General features: G+C 39.7%; 1 protein-coding gene across 1 annotated transcript; it reads left to right on the top strand.

Annotated features, from left to right (window-relative positions):
* The first annotated feature begins 3,036 nt into the window (after window positions 1-3,036).
* Window positions 3,037-22,461, top strand: rbms1a (RNA binding motif, single stranded interacting protein 1a). Its single transcript, XM_058089514.1, has 14 exons — window positions 3,037-3,588; window positions 4,931-5,073; window positions 8,275-8,333; window positions 9,606-9,697; window positions 11,502-11,659; window positions 14,143-14,222; window positions 14,310-14,410; window positions 14,684-14,733; window positions 14,817-14,907; window positions 16,909-16,959; window positions 17,618-17,719; window positions 17,833-17,901; window positions 18,820-18,894; window positions 20,597-22,461. The coding sequence occupies exons 1-13, from the start codon at window positions 3,538-3,540 to the stop codon at window positions 18,886-18,888; spliced, it is 1,116 nt and encodes a 371-aa protein (XP_057945497.1). The 5' UTR covers window positions 3,037-3,537; the 3' UTR covers window positions 18,889-18,894; window positions 20,597-22,461.
* The last annotated feature ends 1,110 nt before the right edge of the window (window positions 22,462-23,571 follow it).

Here is a 23,571-nt window from a genome sequence, read left to right as displayed (position 1 = left end):
TATTGAATGCATTTTGACTCTCCAGATGGAGGAATATGTACTTACACTCACCAGGAGGTCATCAAACTTTTACAACTAATATAAGAAATGTTCCTGGAGAATGAAAGGCTGCACATATATTATATATATGGGATGTGTGGCAATAGTGTTTTAAACCCTTGTCCAATAGGCCAAATTAAATGTTAAAGAAGGCATGTGTGACATGTCTGCATTGATATGGTATTGGAGCAAGGGGGTTAAATATTCTTGCAGTCCAAAAACATGGATGTTAGGTTATTGGAAGACTTTAAATTCCTTGTGTGTTTTTTTCCAAGTGAAGTAACACTAAAAATTGCCACAATGTTTGCAGGGTTTCTCATATTTCAAAATGCAAGCACTACAGTACACCCAGAGGAGTCGCAAATCCCTAAACCAAACCACATAAGCAGCAAGATTGTTAAAAAGCTTCACTGTTTCCTTTTGCTCTTGTCAAATAGTTAGATTCCAGCAGAGCAGCTCCCACAATCCACCCAGCGGCGTCACTGCCAAAGAGTGCTACCAGACAGGTCTGCTGGCAAGCTGAGGTCTTGGCTGGGGCCTGAATTCCTTGCTTATGCTGAGCATGATGAAGAACTCATCCACATTCCACAGTCCCTCCCTCTCCACACCCATGGGACCTCCTGCTCAACATGCAGTATAGGGCCCGCCAGGATGTGCTTCCTTGAGATAGGATTTACTACTCTCAACACCACAATGACCTACTGGCATTAATATATATATATATATATATATATATATATATATATATATATATATATATATATATATATATATATATATATATATATATATATATATATACATATACATATATCTATAAATATTATATATATATATATATATATATATATATATATATATATATATATATATATATATATATATATATATATATATATATATATATATATATATATATATATATATATATATATATCAGACAAACAATACCCTAATGTGTGCTGGTTGCTACTATTGTCTTCTTTATTTATATTGAAGTGACAGGTGTTCAGCATACATTGATCAGGGTCAAGACAAAGCAGGAAACAAGCAAAGTGTTTGCTGAATCATTATTGCTGACTGGGTCACCTCATTCATTTCAGCTCTGCACAGGATTGGTGGACAGTTTGCCATTTATTCAGCTCAAAATCTATTCATGTCATTCCTAAACAGAAAAAAACGCTTCACAAACGTTTGGATAAATCACATAAATACTGCAAATCAATTGACCTATATTGGTTATAGCTCCCATTTGAGCAAGTTTAAAAGCAGAACAAAGGAGAAAGACATGACATCAATGTATTTTATGTGTAAAATAAGCACATGAAAAACCTTTGATGGGGATCCTCTTCTGTCACTAAATCAGCAGCTGTGGTTCATAACAAGCACGGGGAATGTTCAGAACAAAGACTGCTGCAGTTGATTATTCGATTTGGGATGACTGGAGCTTGTAACTTGACACCAGTACGAAGCCGTAATCCCACCAGCAAGCAGAGAGAAGGCAGAGAAATGTGATGCTTTGAAAGCTTGCCTACAAACAGAAGAGATTTGGATTTGGTTCGAAATCTCTAGCAGTACCTTTCAGAATGTACATCCTGTAGGTATGTATGGATGTGAATATGATGGACAATAGTGTATTAAATAGTGCAGCATATATTTTGTCACATGATTGCATTCCCCACATGTCATGTTTAATGGAAGGTCATCTCATTGACAAAAATAAGTCTAACGTTGGAGTTTACGAGATTTAAAAAAACAATAATATAAAGGCATAGGCTCACATAGGATAGAGGTGGTTTAAAATGACTTTGGATTGATTGGGATTGGGGCACTGTGTACTGAGGTCGGTATTTCCCCCCCCCAGGTGAAACGCCTAAGAGCTTTGTTGGGCCAAGCCGATGGTCATAAAGGGTCAAACAGAGGAAAACACCAATGTCCTTTTCCCAGCATCAATACTAAACATCTTGAAATCAATACTGAAGACCTGAACTGCAGTGTGTCATTATTTTACTTATTAGAGTGACCATTTTGATACAATGCATGCTATGGTATGGTTTATTTGTTTGAGAACTCATTAATCCTATACCTCTTTCTCCATGTTTATCTTTTACACATTGCGATTTTGCACTTGCAATTTTGTCAGGAGTTTAATGTCACAGTTTTCTAATTAAGATATGATATTATTTGTCGTATTCACAGCGAGGAAACAAGTTTCCCTGTACAATGACAATGTCACTTTATTTTCCAACAGTTGGTAAATATATAGGCCATATAGTAAAAAAAAAATAAACTAAGAATAACTGATAAATATAAGCAATTAATAAAAATAAAGTGAACAGTGCAAAAATATATAGACTATGTGCCCAAATTATTTGTGCAGTGGTAAGAGATGTGTCCATAAAGCAATGTGCAAACATAAAATATGCAACTGCAGTAGCAGGTGTTTTAAAAATGGTAGTTTTAGAATAAGCAACAACCAAAGGGAAAGGAGAGAATGTGTATCAATAAATATATATAGCTTATTCGGTGAGGAAGGAAAGAAAACAAGAAGAAAAAGCCAAGCCAAGAACAACAAAACATGTACATTTGTATGAATATGCTGTCACAGTCACGTCAACAACTGCTGTCTAAAGTTATTGTTGAATAGATGCTAAGTTTACATTTTTAATTTGTCGTAAAAGAGCACATCAACCAACCAGGCAAATGTACTGATGCAGATGGTTCGTTTTCTTGATGCTAAATAGTCTGTATGTGAAACATACAGAATAGGTCATATCTGACAAGATGGTGTATATGTGTTATTATCAAGATGTGCAAATTCATTGTGGTTGTGCTTAGCTGTTTTGTAGGGGGGGAAGTGTGACCTCCAGCCCAGGCCAGTGCCTGCTTATATTTCATTACATCCTGATTCTCTGACATGTAGTGTGTGTGGGATGGGGGGAAGGGTAGGAAGAGGAAGCGTGTGTGTGTGTGTGTGTGGTTGGAGGAGGTGGGGGTGAAAAATGCTTGGTATGTGCGGACGACAACATCATGAAAGGCGTCGAGTGTGTCGAACACTTCGAAATTAAACCTGGAATCATTTCCTATTCTCTAATAACGGATCCATGGATCTCATACGACAACGTGCGATACACGACGAGGAAGAAACGTCAAATTTGAGCGTTTCATTGGGGGAACCACGCAGTCGATTGACGCCAAACACCCCCCGAGATGAGAGGAATGGTTTGCTCCGTAGTAGGTGGGACTGGCGAACGGTCTGCACCAGGACGTCGTAGATCAATGAACCGGACCGGAGGCTTGCTCGATCGTCCAAGTGACTGGATAGATGTGTCACTACCTATGCAAGAGAGAGGGCACACTGGCTTCATTTAACATAAACCGCCCGCTCATGATGCCGATGTTTTAAACAGACTGTTTTTTTTTAGCCTACATACCGCTTCCGACTTCTTCCGTGGATCTGCGATCTTGTCAGGAAATAAAATATCTATAACCTCCAGGATGATCTTTGCTAACACAGGCAACCCGCTGAAAACTGCCAATCGCAAGCAGGTAGGTCTTTTTTTGATTTCCCATTTCTACTCCCCCACCCACCCCCCCTCACCACCACCAGCTCCACCACTTTTCAATTAACAGCAGCCATACATGACATTGGGAAGCCCTTCCTGGTTTTCCTTTTTCTAATATTACACGAACAGCACAGAAGATGGAGTGATTCCATATGATCCTGTGATCAGGCAGGATGCAGATGAAAACAGCTGCCGAGCCCATCCAGAGGCTTTAATTGTTGTGTCATATATAACCTTGTTTGGCCAGCAGCTCTGCTCAACATGCACCACGGTTATTGTAGTCCTCGATGCATTCTGCCTCAAACGTGATCATGGCCGTATCCTTCATTTTGACCTTTCAGGTGAACAGAAAGGGGGGGAAAGGAGGGCCTCTATGCTTTCAGTCACGCCTTCTGATTGAGATGGAAGATTGATGATGAAGGGTGCAGGAGCAGAGTTTTTTTTTTTTTACGGCGGCTTGTGATTGAAATATGAGCACAGCTTCAGATGGATTGAATTATTCCAGCACATTCCGATTCCATCCATATTAATCAATCAAACCATGGTGATGTGATTGTGCTGGGAAACAGCGAAGGTGATTTTTTTTCTTTTTCATTGATGCTGTTCTCTCGTGGTCCCATGAGCCTTTGATGCTCCCCAAAAATTAGTGGAGTAGTAATTGCATACCAACAAAAAAAAAAGACCTTTACTTGGAGGCCTAGCAGATGTTCCCGCTACAGTGAAACATTCTCTAAAAGTGTCCTCCATGAAAATTCAAGCATCACATGACCGGGTAAGAGTATGTCAGTGTTTGAGGTTGGCATGACTGTGGTGGTATCCATGGCTTTGGGTCTCTGAGTGGATTGTCCTTGGTTACAGACAGATGGCATGATGCTGCCATGCTTTGTGTTTGAACAGATCTGGAGAGGGTTTGGGTTGGCTGGGAGCTATTTTAATGGATGAGTAAGGGGAAGGAAATGCTTTGCAGGGCTGTGCTGCATGATTTGGCTCACAAGAATGAAAAACAAGTAAGGTATCATAGAGGAACATTACTGTTCATGAACCACTATTTCTCATCCGGTATGAAATATCTTGATGTTGACTCCATTGTATAACAAAATATTGAGAAGTTATTGAGGCTTTTTGAATTTAAAATTGCTGAAAAACACGAGACATTAATGTGGAATGTGTGCAGAGGTTTATAGTTTTTTTTTTCTGTTCTGTCCGATGATTTTAATCCTCCCAGAAGAGAATCCATTGCGATAACAGTTGACTAGGGGGTTTAAATTTGATTATGTGCATCCTATATACACGCTCTAATCTAACAGTGGCCCTCCTGTGTGCAGTCGTACCCCATGACTCCGTCCAGTCCCAGCAGCAGCAGCAACAGCAGCAGCACAGGCCTGGAGCAGCTCAGCAAAACCAACCTGTACATCCGTGGTCTGCCTCCTGCCACCACAGACCTGGACCTGGTCAAACTGTGTCACCAGTGAGTGCAATTATGTATACCGTGTGTGTGTGGACGGGGGTGTCAACCGTAAAAGCTAGATTGCGGGGCTGTGGCCTCACATAATAATGTCGTTTCTTACAGATTTATAGAGTTCTATCTCTGACCTCCATTGCTGCAACCCTGGATCTTCTAATCGATTTAGCTGTCAAGGTTTTAAATTAATTGCACACACTTTTTTATATGTGCATCTATTTACTGTGCAGATGTGAATATATCGAAAAATATGTCAGATATGTCCAATAATTCAACAATGGAAATTATTGTTGTTGCATCACAATATGGACAAATGGATTGTGACGAGCAAAAATGTAATAAATATGAAGTTGGTCCTTTTGTGCAGTTATAACAGCTTTCAAGGGGTCACTGAGGACTCGGGTTCTTCCACACCAAACTCATCTAACCTTGCCTTTATGAGCCTCGCTTTATGCACTTGGACACAGTCATGCTGAAACAGAAGAGGGCCTTCCCCAAACTTCATTTTCTACCGCACGAGGGGTGCTGGAGCCTATCCCAGCTGTCTTCGTGCGAAAGGCGGGGTACACCCTGGACTGGTCGCCAGCCAGGGCACATATAGACAAACAACCATTCACACTCACATTCATACCTATGAACAATTTGGAGTCACCAATTAACCTAGCATGTTTTTGGAATGTGGGAGGAAACCAGAGAAAACCCACGCATGCACGGGGAGAACATGCAAACTCCACACAGAGATGGCCGAGGGTGGAATTGAACCCTGGTCTCCTAGCTGTGAGGTCTGCGCGCTAACCACTAGACCGCCATGCCCCTTCCCCAAACTGTTACCATAAAATAGGAAATTTTTCATAGGAAAATTAAAAAGAGCATTTCACTTGCCATAACACCTTTTTACTTGACAATTTGGAACATTTCTTGTTCTCTTTGCAGATTATATTGTACATTATACTAATAATACAGGCTAGCATATCTTACCAAATGGTTTCTGAGAACAGGTTATACAATTAAATGTCTATTCTTCCCAATTGTGAGTTAAATACATTTGTCTCTCTGCCCAAAAAGGGGAGTGGCATTAATGGCTGTCTCTTACTCACATCTCGTGCACAGCCACAGTCTAAGAGAAGCTCATTTCACCTTTTCCCTGCCTGTGTGAGTGTTGCGTGTAGTGTGGCTTGCATGCTCTGAGCAGGAAGACGGTGGGAGATGGTACATTTGAACGCTAGCACTCCCATTGCAATACCCAACCATGACAGGCAGCATCACTAAATAATATAGCTGAGATGCATAAACAAATTGGTCCAACATAGAATGTACCTGGTAAGAAACGTGTCTTACTACTATGAAATAAGTATTTTGGACCTTAAGTTCAGATATTTAACTAAATGTAGGTCAGTTCTTCTGGTTTTGGTTAGGCCAGCAGAGAGAGCCTTACTGGTATTGACTGCACACCACTGATAAATGGTCTCACCCAACCTTCATCCATCCATCCATTTTCTGTACTGCTTTTTCTCCCAAGGGTTGCGGGCATGCTAGAGTCTATCCCAGCTGTTTTCGGGTGCGAGGCGGGGTACACCCTGGAATGGTCGCCAGCCAATCACAGGGCACATATAGACAAACAACTATTCACACTCACATTCATACCTATGGACAATTTGGATAATGGATAATACTACTGTAGTTATTGTTTTAAATTAAATATTGTACACATGAGGCAGCAATTAAGCGATTGTCTGACAACAGATGTACCATGACTTTCAGTTTTATTTTCTGTCTTAGTTTTTCACTTTCATTTTGAGCAACGTCTTCAGTATCGTTCCTTCACAAAAAGATGCTGGAATTGTATTGTAATAATTGCTCAATACAAAAAAATTGAGCCATACTGTACACATATTGGGAAAATAAATCTGTAATTTTTTTCCTTATTTTTTCACACAGAAAAAAAAGCAAAAAAAATGAGGAAGGAAGGAAGAAATGGATAAATAAACAAGTAACTTAACTTTTACCTTCATTGAAGACTTTTTGATGAGCATTGTGATGAGTGCTGGGAGGATGGGCAGGGGACGGAAGAACCAATCAGTGAGTTATGTGTGGAAGTACGTATGTACTGTATGTGTGTGTATGTATACATGTACAGGTATCATTATAGGTTTATATGTGTGCCATGTCTGCATATACTGAATATACATGCATGTATGTACATGCACAAATTGTCATTGAGACTGTATGAAAGGTGAGGGACTGCTTCCTACCACCCAGCAAGCTCCGGCCCACACAGCCAGCACCAAGGAGGCCCCACGGATCCAACCCCCATGCCCCTAAATATAATCATGCATGCACACACACATCAACACCATGGTCACTCACATGATACCTGGAAGCCGTATTGTGGCACACCTCTTTGAGTTCAATGACAAGGCACACACACATACAGTAAAGATGATTAATGGTTTTCCTGGACAGATTTTGTCTACTGTGTCCCAAATCTAAAAGAAGTACGATCCATCACCAACGTGTGGATGCTTTGTTTTGGTACTCGATTTTGCTGATTAATTTGTTAGGCACACTGTTCAGCCGTATGATAAGTAAGACGGAATTGGTATTTAAAGTACAACATAAAGCATACTAGTCTACAGGTTACTTGATCCCATGGGCCATTGTCCATGTGGCTAGTTAGTGTGGTGGACACCATAATTAGCTGAGTTTGGTCTCCTCTGTGAGTCTTTCCCCACAAGCATATGGAGAGAGGCATTCAGCCATGTAACCAGCAGCAGCTGTTTGTGTCCTTTTCGCTTGTTTTGTTCGTGTTCCCGATGGTGTTTGCCAGCACAAAGCAGAAATGAAAGCGCTTTTTCGAAGCAACAAGGTCTGAATGGTGATGTCAGCTCGCCAGTCAGTATGTTTGGTTGTGTGTGTGTGTGTGTGTCCGTGTATATGTTTGTGTCAGTGTGCAGTGGGGGTCACATTTAAGGTTGTGATTTGTAGTACTAAAAATATGAGGAATGGAGCACCCGACCAAGGTTGGAACCAACTTACACTTCCTGATTTTTGAGCCTCAGTTACATTTTTTTGTTTTACTGAAGTACTGAAGTACATGTACATGTATAGAAGTTATTCTTCTGCAAAGAGATGTACAGTCTTTTGATTGATACAAATAGCATATCCAAGTATGAGTTTCACTATATCATCTGCATATTACTCTCCCAGGTATGGCAAGATTCAGTCAGCAAAGGCGATTTTGGACAAGACCACCAACAAATGTAAAGGTCAGTATAGTTATTTAGTGTTTTATCTCAGTTGTCTTCGGGCGAGAGTGGGGGTACACCCTGGACTGGTCACCAGCCAATCACAGGGCACATATAGACAAACAACCATTCACACTCACATTCATACCTATGGACAATTTGGAGTCGCCAATTAACCTAGCATGTTTTTGGAATGTGGGAGGAAGCCAGAGTACCCGGAGAAAACCCACGCATGCACAGGGAGAACTTGCAAACTCTGCACAGAGATGGCTGAGGCTGGAATCGAACTCGGATCTTTTAGCTTTGTGGCCTGCGCGGTAACCACTTGTCCGCTGTTTGTTTTAAAAAAAACCCGTCTCGTCTATTCCCTCTAAACTGGCAGTCAGAGGTCTCACTCTATGCATTGGTTTCAGCACCTGGCTGCGTTTGTTCCACAGAACAACGGCACAAACGGACTTGGAGGCAGGGCTGCTCGCATACACAGACTGCAGAAGAGTGTAACGTTGTGGAAATTATATTAGTAGATTTCCAACATATTGGCATATATTTTTTAATTGGACTTTTTTTTAAATAATGTTAAAGTCTTGTATGGTTGTCACGGGCCCCATCCCCTGTATTGTTTTGTCTCGTGACACCCCTGTCACCAGACATTAGAGTCATTCTCTAACATTCAAACAATTACATACCATAGTTTTCTGTGTTTGGAATTGATTCCAAGTAGTTTGTGTTGACATTCAGGAGGTATTATACTACTGTGTTTGCATACAAAAAGTCAATTCTTTTAGATTGCATGATATTCGGTGTATGATCTATACTGTAGATACACATGCTACTTTTTTCATAGCTAATTAACTTAAATGTACAGCCACATGAGTCTTACAGTCATTTGAACAAAAACTGCAAAAAGGTTGATGTCTCTTTGTGTCAGTGACCAAGTTGTGGCATGGCAACAGTGCTGAAAGGGCATAGTAACACAAAGCATCACTAACCCCACTGTTGTAATACTGTATGTGATATACTACACTATATCAAACAATGCTAGAATGACTGCTAAAAAATAAAACCGATTTGTCAGTCTGCAGGTGGATTTTCTTGTTATACAAATGTATGACTGCGTATTTAGTTAGTAAGTTATTCATACCTGTTTTGAAAGGCAAACAAAAGGTTTGGTCTTTCAAGAATAATTCAGAGAGTAAACCTTGTTCATGCACATATCAATAGCTCTTGCCAAATACTGCACCTTTTTAAGTTTAAGTTGTCCGTTCATGTAAATGACTCCTCTGCCAACTACAGGTTACGGCTTTGTGGACTTCGACAGCCCAGCGGCTGCTTTGAAGGCCGTGCATGCTCTGAAAACCAGCGGCATTCAAGCCCAGATGGCCAAGGTGAGGAGCTTGGTGTGTGTTTATGCATGCGTGTGTATTGTATGGATGTGTGTTTGTGTTACGTCTCCACAAGGTTGTTCTTCCTCAAAGAATGTGTGCGCTACATGCTGCAAAATGACACGAGACTGGTCACATGACCTCAGCTGACAAGCTGTTCTTACAGTGACCTCATTTACTTTTACTGGAGAACCAGATGTCGTGTCTCTGTTTGCCAAGTAACCTGTCAGTCATGTCGCATACCAAACCACCGGCTCACTCACACCACCCTTATTCATCCATGCTGTATGCAGTACATAAGATATTGTAGGGCGACACAATTCCTCTCTCATGAACTTATCCTATACTAAACTCTTTTGGGTCATGTTTTAGCTTCTGTGTATTTAACAATGTACATCAGGGGTCTCAAACACGCGGCCCACGGGCCAAATGTGGCCCGCAGGACACTAGTTTGAGGCCCCCGCCTTGATATGAAAGTTTAATGTTAGTGCGGCCCGCGCAAGTTTGGTATGGATGCTGTATGGTATCATGTACCCAGAAAAAATTATTACGTTTGATTAATGTTCATGTTAAAGTTAAATAACTGTTAATAGTTATCCTCCCTATCCTTGTGGAAGTGGTAAGTTTTTGGCTTTTTAAGTTTAAAGGAAATAACTTGAAGGCTACCGTTGCTAGGTCGCTAGCTCTCTAGTTTGCGAGTTAGCATGTGTCTCAAGACCCTGCAGTTGCGCAATATGTTGTAAATAAAAAGAGTATAAATGTGACTATAGTCGTGTTTTGTCATGTCTACAGGGCTCTAATAATGCTTTGTTAATTTTAATCTGAAAAAAATTTTTTGTCTACCCACCAACTATATGTGGTTTCTTAAGTTTTTATTATTTGCCGTTTTATTGTTATTATTATATTTATTTATTACTGATTGATTGGTTTTCTTTATTCTTGATTTGTTTATTTATTTTTCATCTTATTTTGTGCAGAAAAATAAAAATTAAGATATTTGAGAACAGTGGAATGTTTTATCAGACCTTTTATTGTAGAAAATCGGAACCAAAGCACTGAAAAAGTTTGTATATTTTTCTATTTTTAATAAATGCGTTTTTTGGGGGAAAAACCTGATGCGGCCCAGTCTCACCCAGACCCTAGCTCCAGTGGCCCCCAAGTAAATTGAGTTTGAGACCCCTGATGTACAGTATTTTAATGGGTGGAAGGCATGTTTTTATGTAATCATAAGTATGCAAACACATTATTATCAATGACTATAAGTGTTGTCACATCCTGTTGCAAGAGTATAGGTGCATAATTAAATCCGTGAATCATCCGTGGTTGTTTTTTCTGTCTCATAAGTGATTTTGTCACATTTCTGTCAGCCACTTCCCCAGCCCAGAATGTGTTGATGTGCTTGAATCCGCAGATAAGAGTTAATTAGTGAAAGGTTGCTCTCTGTAGACCTGCATGTAGCAGTGCTGATGAGAACAAACAGTGCCGTGTGTCGCTGTAGCTTAGCTACGCCACTCTCCCGATGTTTCTCAGGGAGGCCGACGAGGCACTGAGCTGCTGCAGTGCAGATGGATGTGTTTCTGTGTATGGTCATGTGAGTGGTGCTTATTACAGTGTATCACCAGATGTCTCTCTCTGAAGCTTAAGCTGACTGTCAAAAGACTGCAGAGAACGTTTGTTCATTTTCTCACAAAATAGAATCATGTTGCATTTAATTCAAAGAAAATATTCACACATTTTGGAATGTCATTTCACTGTATGGATCCTTCAAATACCGAATGCGCTTCATATTCTGTATTTCGTTGAACAGCAACAGGAACAAGACCCGACAAACCTGTACATCTCCAACTTGCCTTTGTCTGTGGATGAGAAAGAGCTGGAGAACATGCTACAGCCTTTCGGCCAAGTCGTGTCCACACGTATCCTCCGAGACTACGGCGGAAACAGCCGAGGCGTGGGCTTCGCCAGGTCAGTCACAGGGGACCCAATGAATCTATTTCCAAATACACTAATATTTTTCTTTGATATGAAAAAAATGAAACTACAGTCAATCTTTTTTATGACTGTAACAGTTGACAATTTAAGAAAGAAACTAATCTGCAAGGGGAAATGTACAAAAATAAAAACACCTAAATCCAGTTGACCTCTTTATTTTCCACAAAAGGAAAAATAAACTGTATTTTAACAGGGGTTGGCGTAGAGAGATACATACAGTACATAGGTACATAGAGTAGGTATATAATAAGAATAATATTGTTAAAACAAATATAACACATTACAAAATTGTAGTCAAACTCATGACTAGTTGAAGCCAGCCATGCTGCATTGCGTGTATTTCACCTGCACATCATGTATGTCCTGTATGACATTAGACTATCTCTACACTGCTGTCAGTAATCTTTTGTAAAGTCAAATGTGCAAATGTGTGATCTTTACACACGCAAGGACAACTTAGGTCATGTTTGCACGGCAACAGTTTGTGCTCCGCCCATGATTCAATCATTTATTGTTCAGGATTGTGGGTGAGCTGGAACCTATCCTGGTTTACTGTTGATAGGTTTTATACACCCTGGACTGGTTGCATGTCAATCACAGGGCACATATACAGTAGACAACACCCATTCACGCTCATATTCACACCTGTGGACAATTTAGAACTGCTAATTAACCTAACATGCATGTTGTTGCACTGAGAGGATACCTAGGGAAAACCTATGTAAGCACAGAAAGAAAATGCATAGACTTCACACAGAAAAGTCATTTGTACCGGGAACCTTCTTGCTGTGAGGGAGGTGTGCTAAAGACCTGCAACACAAGGCAACCTGATCATGTTTACTTATAATAATAAATAATGGTTATTTGTATAGCACTTTTCAAAATACTCAAAGACGCTTTACAGAAAAATTGAGTTGAATAAAAGCAAGTAAACAGACTAAAAGATACATTAAAATACAACATTCATTTGTTTATACACAGCTAAAACATAGGTAAAAGCGGGGCACAGCACTTATTGTCTTTAAAATAGTTTTCTGTGAATATCAGGATGACAACGCAGTTATATTTTAAAAGAAAACTGCACTTTCTTGGAATTTTGCCCATCATCCACAATCTGTATGTGAGACATGAACACGTCTGTGCATTCTGAAGATATAAAAACAGATAAAAAGAGACAGCCCATTACTGCATGGAATAGGACCCACCAAGACCACTATTATAGATAGATAGATAGATATAGGTTGGCTGTTCCTGCGACTTATACTCCAGAGCGACTTCTAAATGAAAAAACTGTTTATGTTACATAAACACTGGACACCTTTTCTGTTCATGTTTATTTTTCATGTAGCTGAATAACCATTGTGTTAGCATATCTTACACCTATTCAACCTGTTCTCTACTATTTTATTGTTAGAACTTGCCTTCCAAGATGATGTAATGTCTGTTTTGGTCAAGTAGTTTGTAAAATAAATTACCCGCAAAAAATGTGACTTATACTCCAGTGCGACTTATGTATGTTTTTTTTCTACCTAATGATGCATTTTTGGCCTTGTGCGACTTATACTCCGGAGCGACTTGTAGTCTAGAAAATACGGTACATACTTTATTCATCTTCAAGAGAAATTCACAGATCCAGCAGCTTACAAAAATAAGGGAATGGTACTATGTAAAATAGTATAGTAAAATAAAATAAAGTACAAATGGCAAATACAGTAAAGAGCAAAAATATCAAAAATATAATAGCAAAGCAAGCAAAATATTATTATTAAAACACAGGAGATATGTCACATTACACATATCTGTATCGGATGATATTGCTATCAGAAATTTAGAGTTGGACAATATTGGCATTTCGATAATCAGCAAAAAATCCAATATCGAGCATCCCTAGTTAATATGTAAAGGGAGCGTTGTGGTGCTTTTTCGAGTCTGTTTCAAAAGGCTTTATAGGCGGAATAACTCTTTCCCATTAAGTCCATTCTTAGCAATGTCTTTTTAGCTGTTTTTAGAACTCACAGAAAAGAGAAATACATTCATTATGTGTTATTTCTCACAAGATTATGGATAATGGGCAAAATTCCAGAAAAAAATTTTCCTTTAAAGATGCTCATTTGCTCCAAATTGCACTTTTCACCCCCACAAAATATGAGATTTGTTGTTTGGTCCAAATAAGGCAAATGCCGTTAAGGGACTCACCTCTCATTCAAGGCTTGTGCAAAGGTACATGCCCATAGTGTACACGCACATACACGTACACACTCAGAGAAACTATCGACGATTAGCACCCATGACAGAGTGGGAAGAGGGCGGGATATTGTACATTCTATCTCGAGTGCCCCCTTTGCAGTACCTAACCATGACAGACATCACTTTTTAAAAGTGCTTATTGCAAATAAATTGTGTGTTTTGTTTGACTTACTGATTGGCGGTTGTTGCATTCTCTCCTCTCCCTTAAGGATGGACACAACCGAGCAGTGTAACGCAGTGATCTCACACTTCAACGGGAAATTTATTAAAATCTCCTCCGGAGCTCTGGGTAGGAAAGTCATTCCCCTTTTGTGGAGACGGTGATGAAAGTGTTTTTGAAAACAATTTTAACCAGGTCCCTCTGCTTTTCCATCAGCTCCCTCTCAGCCCTTGTTGTGCAAGTTTGCAGACAGTCAAAGGAAGAAACATGCTCACAGTGGATTTGTTCCCAATGGACAGACAGGAGATCTCAGACTAGTATGTCTCTTTCCTATAAAGTGAAAAGTCTATTTAATAATATTTTACACGAGATAGATAAACCTACTATTAATTGCTTAAATAATCATTTGACAATATCCGCCCTGCGATTGGTTGGCGACCAGTCCAGGGTGACCGTGCCTCTCGCCTCAAGTCAGCTGGGATAGGCTCCAGCATACCCCCGCAATCCTAGTGAGGATAAGCTGCATGGAAAATGGATGGTTATATGGATTGACAATATTTGATTCAATAATGTGAATTTCCTCATTGTAGAGTGCAATGACTCTTACATATGATCCCTCTTCAGCAGCTATGCATAATGGGTAAGTCACTTGCACAATATGTAATTATTATAAGCGTTTTCCTATCATTCTGGAGTTTTATTTTCACATGCTCTGTTACCTAGGTACTATCCATGCCCATATCCAGTGACCAACAGGATAATGGCCGTGCAGCCGACCATGTCTCCCTACATGTCCCCTGTCTCTGCTTACCAGGTAACACCAATCGTGTAATGTATCCTTGCACTTCCTCTCCATGTTGCTTCTCAGATTAGGGTGAGTGTCTGGGCTATAGAGGTACACAGATGTGAAAAGGGCTGGAACTTTTATTAATTATATAATTCAACCAAAAACGTCCTTATTCATAGGCCCCATCCTCTCAGAACATCCATTTTTACCATTAGCTGAGCTATACTATATGTTCCCCGATAACCTTAAACAACAGTATAGAAAATGTATAGATGGACTTTTTTAATGAGATAAGAATCTGATGTTGCTTGGTCTTCCGTGTTGTGACGCACAATGCCAGGTTTGAATAGTACTCTGGCAGATGGTCTTCAGATAAAACCCTCTACTGGTCTAGTACTACACTGTTTTTCTAAGAAACATTGATATGGGTCAAGACGATTCACCCCATCTTCCCTTGGGAATCTGTTTTTTAACCAATTATCTGGTGGCTTTGCTCGGTTGTAAATGTTGGCTCTATCAAATACAACAGTGTTTGTTTGAAACTTGGGGCTGTCTTCTTTTGCACGTTGAGTATTGCCTTAAGCCTTTGCTTCAAGCATGTGACTGTTCTGTTACAATTAGTCATAATTTATGTTGTATCTCACAATGTAGAGTCCAGACAGGACTTAAAGGAGTCTATTATGCTCATTTTCCGACCCTTTTGTATTGAGTTGTGGTCTCCTATAGAGCAGCTACACACAATAACCAGCACAGAAAACTTTCTAAATCTATTCCAGCTCATTATCTGAAATTTTGGCATTGTTTAACACAAGAATACAACATTCTAACTACATTTATAGGTCAAAAAAGTGGAAAAAGCACAATAGGTCACCTTTAGATAAAAGTACAAAAGTAGGCAGGTGCATAAATTCAATCAGAAACGAGACCCTCATTGGAATCTATATGAAGCATTTATTTCTTTATTTCTTTATTTATTATTATTATTATTATTATTGATGTCATTTTTTTGTTGGGGTGCACAAATTTATGCACCTGCCTACTTTGGTTTGAATAATTATTGCACACTTTCTGTTAATCCGCCATACAGCATTTATTTAATATTGGCTTTCATTTTTGGGAAAAAAATCTGATACCGATGTTTACCGATATCATATTTTTTATGCTGATATTATCGGTGAACCAATATTATTGTCCACCCCTAATAATAATGCAATATTTCCTTTAACCGTTCACTTTCTAAATGAGTGGAATTGCCATTTGTGACATATAGTTCATCACAGGCAATTCGTACTGTCTATCAAACATTTGCAGCATTACTTGAGATACTGACTTTTCAACTGTATGAAAAAGGAGCATTTCTTTTTAGTAATCTACAATGTGTGAACGTTATCATTTTGCACTGTTGTGTTTGTATTTACTTTGCCGATTCAACGCCTCGGTGAGTGTTGACTATGTGTGTAGTTTTTTTCCCAAATGAGAAAACTGGGTCGGGTGGATATGTTTGAGTTTGTTTTGTTGCCTTTTCTGTTGCCACCACCAAACAAATTCGGCACACTGACTGTGTTGATGGGCTCCTTGCTCATGACCACACATGAGCTGTGGCATTCGGCTTTGCAATAATATGTTTCCTTTTCATTTCTACTACGTTACCTTAGGTGGTTCAACATTGTAATATTTGAGAACACTTGGCAATAAATTATATAAATTTTACATGAGGTTACATGTAAAAATGAGGTAACGCCATTGATGTTCTGGGCGTTGCAGCACATAAACCACAGTCTCCACTTTGGTGCAGGAGTCCGCTTTCATGCTGCCCTCAGTCTCCTCTTGAATTCAAAGTTCTGTCCTGATCATATTCATATTTAATGTTGATGACTGAGTGACATGTTTTGTTCTGTAAATTTATTTTGATAAAGTTGAGGAATTGTGGAGTTATTTTCTACGGTGGTCTCTCAGCAGTCACACAACAAATGATTTTGATGCACAATAATTTCTCTGTGCCTGACTGTGTCTCCTGTCATTCCTTAGGTGCAGAGTCATTCTTGGGTGGCACATCAGCCATATATCATGCAGCACCCGGTAAGGCAACATGCACTTACACACCAAGTCCTTGTGCGTGTGTGTGTATATGTGCAGGAAATGGGTGTGTGCCTCCACCGCAGCTACAGCACAGCTACTACAGCACTAAGTCATTACTTTAATTCAGCCTGTTCTGCTGACACAGTTAAAACATCAACTTCCCCCAAATAGAGCAGGATGGTGTCTTGATCAATGAAAGCACATTACATGTGGTGCGGTGAGCATGCGCGTGCGGGAAATGGAACAACTAGAAAGACTCTGAGCCCCTCCAGCAATCTTCGCTCTATCTGAATCCAGCAGGAAATGCCTGAAGCAGCAACCGTTGTGACTCTTTGACTCTTCCAACAGATGGTTTCCTATGGAACAAGTGTCTGTCTTGATCTGCCCCTCCTCCACACTGTATTTCCAAAAGGCGACACATTGAACTGAATATGCACCACCTGAATCTATTTGCTTAATCTCACCCACGAACAGAAGCACTTTTTTCTATTATATTTGATATGCTCTCCAAATAACTTCTACTTGTATATTGTGCATGTTCCTTTAAACAGAATCTGCCTGCCTTCATTGTTGCATGTTACATTTGTTATATCAAGTAGATTTCATTGGAGGAACTCTTATCATGTGATCTTGAGTCAACAGCCTCTTTATCCTGCAGGCCCCGGTGATGTCTCCCTCTGTGGATCCATCCATGCCATTGCACCCTACAACCATGATTACTCAGCAGATGGGTCAGCTGTCCATAGGAAACACTGGAGCAGTGAGTGGAATTCTGGGATAATCTTTTATGGCTCCCAGCATTAATAAAATAAGCTTTAATGTGATTGGATATGTTCAATATGGTATAACATTATAATGTTGTTTTTATTACAGTATATTGCAGCCAATGCGGGGGTTCAAGGTGCTTACATGCCACAGTATACTTCCCTGCCCGCACCACCGGTAGGTCCATTCTGCATTTCCACAAGAGTGAGCTATATAATTCATATAATTTCATTCAATAGCCCCTCTACCTGCCCACATGCACAACTTGAAATTATTATTATTTATTATAAATTATTTAAATTGTTTACGCTGTACATTGTTCATATCTGATGTCATATATTTATTCTCCACACTATTATTTATTATTTATGATTATACGGGAGCCAGGCAACGACATTTTGTTGGCAATTTCACTGCTGTGTTATTGTGCAATAACAATAAAGAAAGTCTATCTATCTATAATCAAACTTGCTTAAGATTTGTCAGATCAATACACACAGATTCTTGTCTGCACCCTTAATCACTAAGCAGTTCTATTTATGCAGTTTTGCCCGAGCGTCAACTTCATAACACACCTCATACGTACAAGAGAGTTTGTGTATTAAAAGTGAAAGACTGGAAGTGTTTTTTCCATCATGCATTTATTAAGTAATTAAATACAAGTAGTCAACAAAGGTGGAGTATCCGCAGTGCAAAGCACGGCAACCCAACCCTAACTAGCGATAAAGCCAAGAGGGCAGAGATTGGACACACTCCTCCATCCCCTGGCAACACCTCATCTTGCTGGTGAAAACATGCATGGGTGTCTAAGGTGTGGCACAGGGGCCATCTCTGGAACGTAGCTCATTGCAGAGAATAAAATAAACAAAAATCCAGCAAAAGTGGTCAAATAGAGCAAAAAGTCATAATATAATAAGAAAAAGCTGAAAGCTTTTGTCCAGTTATATTTCTTTCACTGTACTTTTCTTAAAATTTATATTAAATCTTGTCCGATCTGGAGCATTGTTTGTGAGTTGGGTGCCTCATAACACCGTTATTAAAATACATCTCAGTATGTTTAGTGTTAAGTGCCAATGAACCTGTTTTGATTTTCAGGAAAACAGCACGCCCCAACAAGTGGATTCTTCCAACAACTCGTCCCCTTACAGTCAACTCAGCAAGTAACCACAGGTACTGTATGCGTCGGAAGCGATGTTGTGTTTTTTCCAGTAACATAACTGAACTATGGACAAGATTAATTTCTTATAAGTGACGTGATATGGAAGCAAATCTACAGTGATATGAATAGGTGCGGCCACCCCTGATTGTCACGATTTTCCTTTATAAATCACTGGTTGTGGCACGGCGGTTGAGTGGTTAGCGCGCAGAACTCACAGCTAGGAGCCCAGGGTTCAATTCCACCTTCGGCCATCTCTGTGTGGAATTTGCATGTTCTCCTTGTGCATGCGTGGGTTTTCTCCGGGTACTCCGGTTTCCTCCCACATTCCAAAAACATGCTAGGTTAATTGGCGACTCCAAATTGTCCATAGGTATGAATGTGAGTGTGAATGGTTGTTTGTCTATATGTGCCCTATGATTGGCTGGCAACCAGTCCAGGGTGTACCCCGCCCCTCGACAGCTGGGATAGGCTCCAGCACCCCCGCCACCCTCGTGAGGAAAAATATATCATATAGCTGACAAACACGGTGATAGATGAGAAGTGAAATGAAGTTTATAGGATTAACAGAAAGTGTGCAATAATTATTTAAACAAAAGTAGGCGGGTGCATAAATTTGGGCACCCCAACAGACAAATTACAAAAATACATAATTACATAAATATTTAGTAGATCCTCCTTTTGCTTCCTATAGCTTCCAATGAGGTCTAGATTCTGGTTGAAGGTTTTTTTGACCTTTCATCTTTTCCAAAACATCTCCAGTTGAGTCAGGTTTGATGGTTTCCGCATTGACAGCCTGCTTTAAATCACACCACAGATTAATTCATTTTCTACCGCTTATCCTCACGAGGGTTGCTGGGGTGCTGGAACCTATCCCAGCTAGGCGGGGTACAGCTTAGATGGTCGCCAGCCAATCACAGGGCACATATAGACAAACAACCATTCACACTCACATTCATACTTATGGGCAATTTGGAGTTGTCAAACAACCTAACATGCAAACTCCACACAGAGATGCTCTGTGGAATCAAACTCGGGTCTCTTAGCTGTGTGGCCTGCACGCTAACCACTCGTTCACCATGCAGCCATATATATACGTATGTCTGGGGACTGAGATAGCCATTCCGGAACGTTACACTTGTTCCTCTGCAGTAGAATTTGAGCAGTGTTTAGGGTCATTGTCTTGTTGGAACTATCCAATCCCGACGCAACTTCAGCTTTATCACTTTGTCACATACAGAGCTGTTTCTAATATACATATCTATATTGCCCTACTCATGTCACTACTTACATGTTATTAGTAACTAACTACACACGGTGGCCGAGTGGTTAGCATGTTGACCACACAGGAGATCGGGAAGGCCTTTGTTTTTGAATCTCCGCTTGGGCATCTCTGAGTGGAGTTTGCATGTTCTCCTTGCACATGCATGGGGTTTCTCCAGGTACTCTAGTTTCCTCCCACATTCCAAAAACGCAACACACAATTGTGACAATTGTCCATAGGTTTGACTGTGAATGGTTGTTTGTATATATGTGCACTGTGATTACCTGGCGACCAGTCCAGGGTGTACCCCGCCTCTGACCTGAAGTTAGTTGGCAACAAGAAACTGCCCCGATTAAAAGGCCAACAATATAATGATAACAACACATAATAATCAGATGCAAAATTTGACTTATTTTCAAATTTGCCTGTTCCTACTGTGTTTGTATTTTTAGGCTCTGTGACCACTGAGTGAGCCAGAGGGAGGTGGGAGGTGACTGATGACATCACCTCGATAGCAAGCCCTCTCTGATTGGACCAGACACACAAACTTTTTTGCACAGCCCCGACGCTTGTGTTGGAAAAACAAGGACAGTGAAAATGCACTCAAGCAGTTGGCTAATCACAAAAAAATAAACAAAAAATAGATTTATTTTGATAAGAAACTACATGCTCTTCATAATTTTCTTTTTTTTTTCAAGAAGGATTATCTAACACAATTCCAGAGGACACCCACCCCACCCCCATTATCCATAGTATGATGTGATTTTAAATGCATGAGATTGAGATTTTTTCCCCCCCTTTCTAGTTTTTTATGGTTTTATTGTTACTTTATGTGTGATAATACACAATCCCATGCAAAACCTTATTTGCACTGACATTTAAAGTTTTGGAATCCACAGAATCACGTGCTTAAAAACAGGTGACCATGTTTTTATTAGAACTTCATGAAATTATTCTCAGAAAAGGTGCCTTCCTTATGTCACGTCTAACATCTTCTAACATTATTGAACTCAATCAGGTGTCATATTTTCATTCTATTTCTATCTGATGGATCCCATGTGGTGTTTAAAGTCATTGGGGAGTGTGTCGCTATCTAGTCTTCTGGTAGCAATAATGACAATGAGAGTCCCACTGCAATACTTAGGGGAAAAAAAAACAAACAATGACAAACTCAGAGCAATGTATTGCTTATTTTTCTTCTCTTTGCTTTTTTTTAAACTGCCGAAATTACATGAAGCAAGAGCTGTGCTTTTATGGAATTACACCAAATTTATCATCTTTTTAGGTGTAATTTTGTTATTTTGTTTCCTCTTGTGGTCAGCGTGACCTGTGATCTACCTCATGGTTCTGAGTCTGCTGGTGTTGTTGGGTTTGCAGGTAAAGCCCTTTGCACCAGAGTGGATGAAACAGAACAAAAGCCACGCTCAGGAGCTGGCTAACTCGGACTTCAAGCGTTTGTCTCCCACATGCAGCAATTCTGTTACTCGCTTTTTTCATCTTTATTTGTCATTGCTTGTGTTTGTGTTTTGTTTTTTTTTTAAGAATGTGAGTAGTTTAGTTTTGATGCTCCATTTTAAAGAATTACTTTGACTTAGTTGCTTAAATAGCAGCATTCTTCAACAAATGAATGCTGGCACCATGCTTTTTTTTTATTTTTTATTTTTAGGTGAATGTTTCTGCCTTTGTCAATCTATCAGAGCACTGCCCCTGAGCTTGTCTGTAAGGTCACTACTCTAGGTCAGACAGTTGCTATGAAGCGCTCTATAAGCTTTATAGTACCAGAATTGTTGGTCACTTGCTTATGCAAAAAAAGATTTGAATGAGTGGCACTCTTTGAGAACTAATTTTTATGCAGTATTTGATTCAAAACTGCAATTAGAAGTCACACGACTTCGTGGTCAGATCTAGGTCGGTTGTTTGGTTTGGAAAATAATACAATTCTACAATATGAATTGGTGGCCAAATGTGGAAAAAGAATTGATAATTATTGTTTGCTTCACTTTTCTCCTTAACTTGTTGAAAGATGAACTTGACACTGCTATGACACATGACACAAGGTCATAGCTAAAAGGTCACAGTGCTTCACACACTGTTAAAGTACTTCTTCAGAAATGTATGCAGATACTACAGTAACCAATATTTTACTGGAAGTGATTTCATATCCTGCATTTATTCCTGAGGTAAAAAAAAAAAAAAAGTTGTGTAAATTTTTATCCCCATTGTTTGCCCCTTCACCCTGAACTGATTCTCAAACAATCATCTCCTTGTTCTCTCCTTTGAAAACATTTGAAACAGTGCTGAATAAACTCTTCTCTTTCTCTGACAAGTGTTTGGCCTCTTTAATGAAGCCACAGTCCAGCCGCTTAACACATAAGTCACATGATGTTTATTGATATATTTCATATGTGCTGTTAATTCATTTCAAGTTCTTTATCTTAGGTCCAGGCAATGTGAAAAACTGCCACCATGAATCAAATTGTATTTTATGTATGCCAATTTTCAGGGACCCGGCAGTATTGGGCTATTTAGACACAACTCTAACTGTAGTATAACAATATTCAGTTTTAGACTTTAATAAAAAAGATAATTGACATTCGTTCCGTTGAAATGCCTTCACCTGCCTTTGCTTTTTCTCTTCTGTAAGTAAAAAAAACATCCTCTATTGGCTTGCAATCAGGTCACAGGCATGACCGTTAAAGAATATTCATTTGCTTTGCCTTCAAAGGCAAATTAAATGGTGTCGTGTGTTACTTTCACAGCATGTATAGAGTCATTATTCACCTGCACATGCAGTCAAACGCCAGGCTATCAATTTAGTAGCATTTGTCTGAATGGGAGAAGGAAGCATACCTCTCTAAATCTCACAAATTAATGATATTATGTATAGTATGTCACATACAGAATACTCTCTACCACAGGGGTCTCAAACACGCGGCCCGCGGGCCAAATGTGGCCCGCAGGACACTAGTTTGAGGCCCCCGCCTTGATATGAAAGTTTAATGTTAGTGCGGCCCGCGCAAGTTTGATATGGATGCTGTATGGTATCATGAGAAACCCAGAGAAAAATATTACGTTTGATTAAAGTTCATGTTAAAGGTTAAATAACTGTTAATAGTTATCCTCCTTATTCGTGTGGAAGTGGTAAGTTTTTGGCTATTTAAGTTTAAAGGAAATAACTTGAAGGCTACCGTTTAGGTCGCTAGCTCTCTAGTTTGCGGTCCAGTCTCACCCAGACCTGAGCTCCAGTGGCCCCCAAGCAAATTGAGTTTGAGACCCCTGCTCTACCATGTTTAACACATGGTGTGGTATGCTTCGGATCGTGAGCTGTTCCTTTCCTTCGCCATACTCTGATCCCAGAACATTGGAGGCTTTTTTTTAAATGAGAATGTGTAATATGTATTTTCCGTTCATCAATATTACCTAAAGA

The sequence above is a fragment of the Doryrhamphus excisus genome, chromosome 12 (assembly GCF_030265055.1).
Source record: "Doryrhamphus excisus isolate RoL2022-K1 chromosome 12, RoL_Dexc_1.0, whole genome shotgun sequence".
Taxonomy (NCBI): domain Eukaryota; kingdom Metazoa; phylum Chordata; class Actinopteri; order Syngnathiformes; family Syngnathidae; genus Doryrhamphus; species Doryrhamphus excisus.
This window is presented reverse-complemented; position numbering and strand designations above follow the sequence as displayed.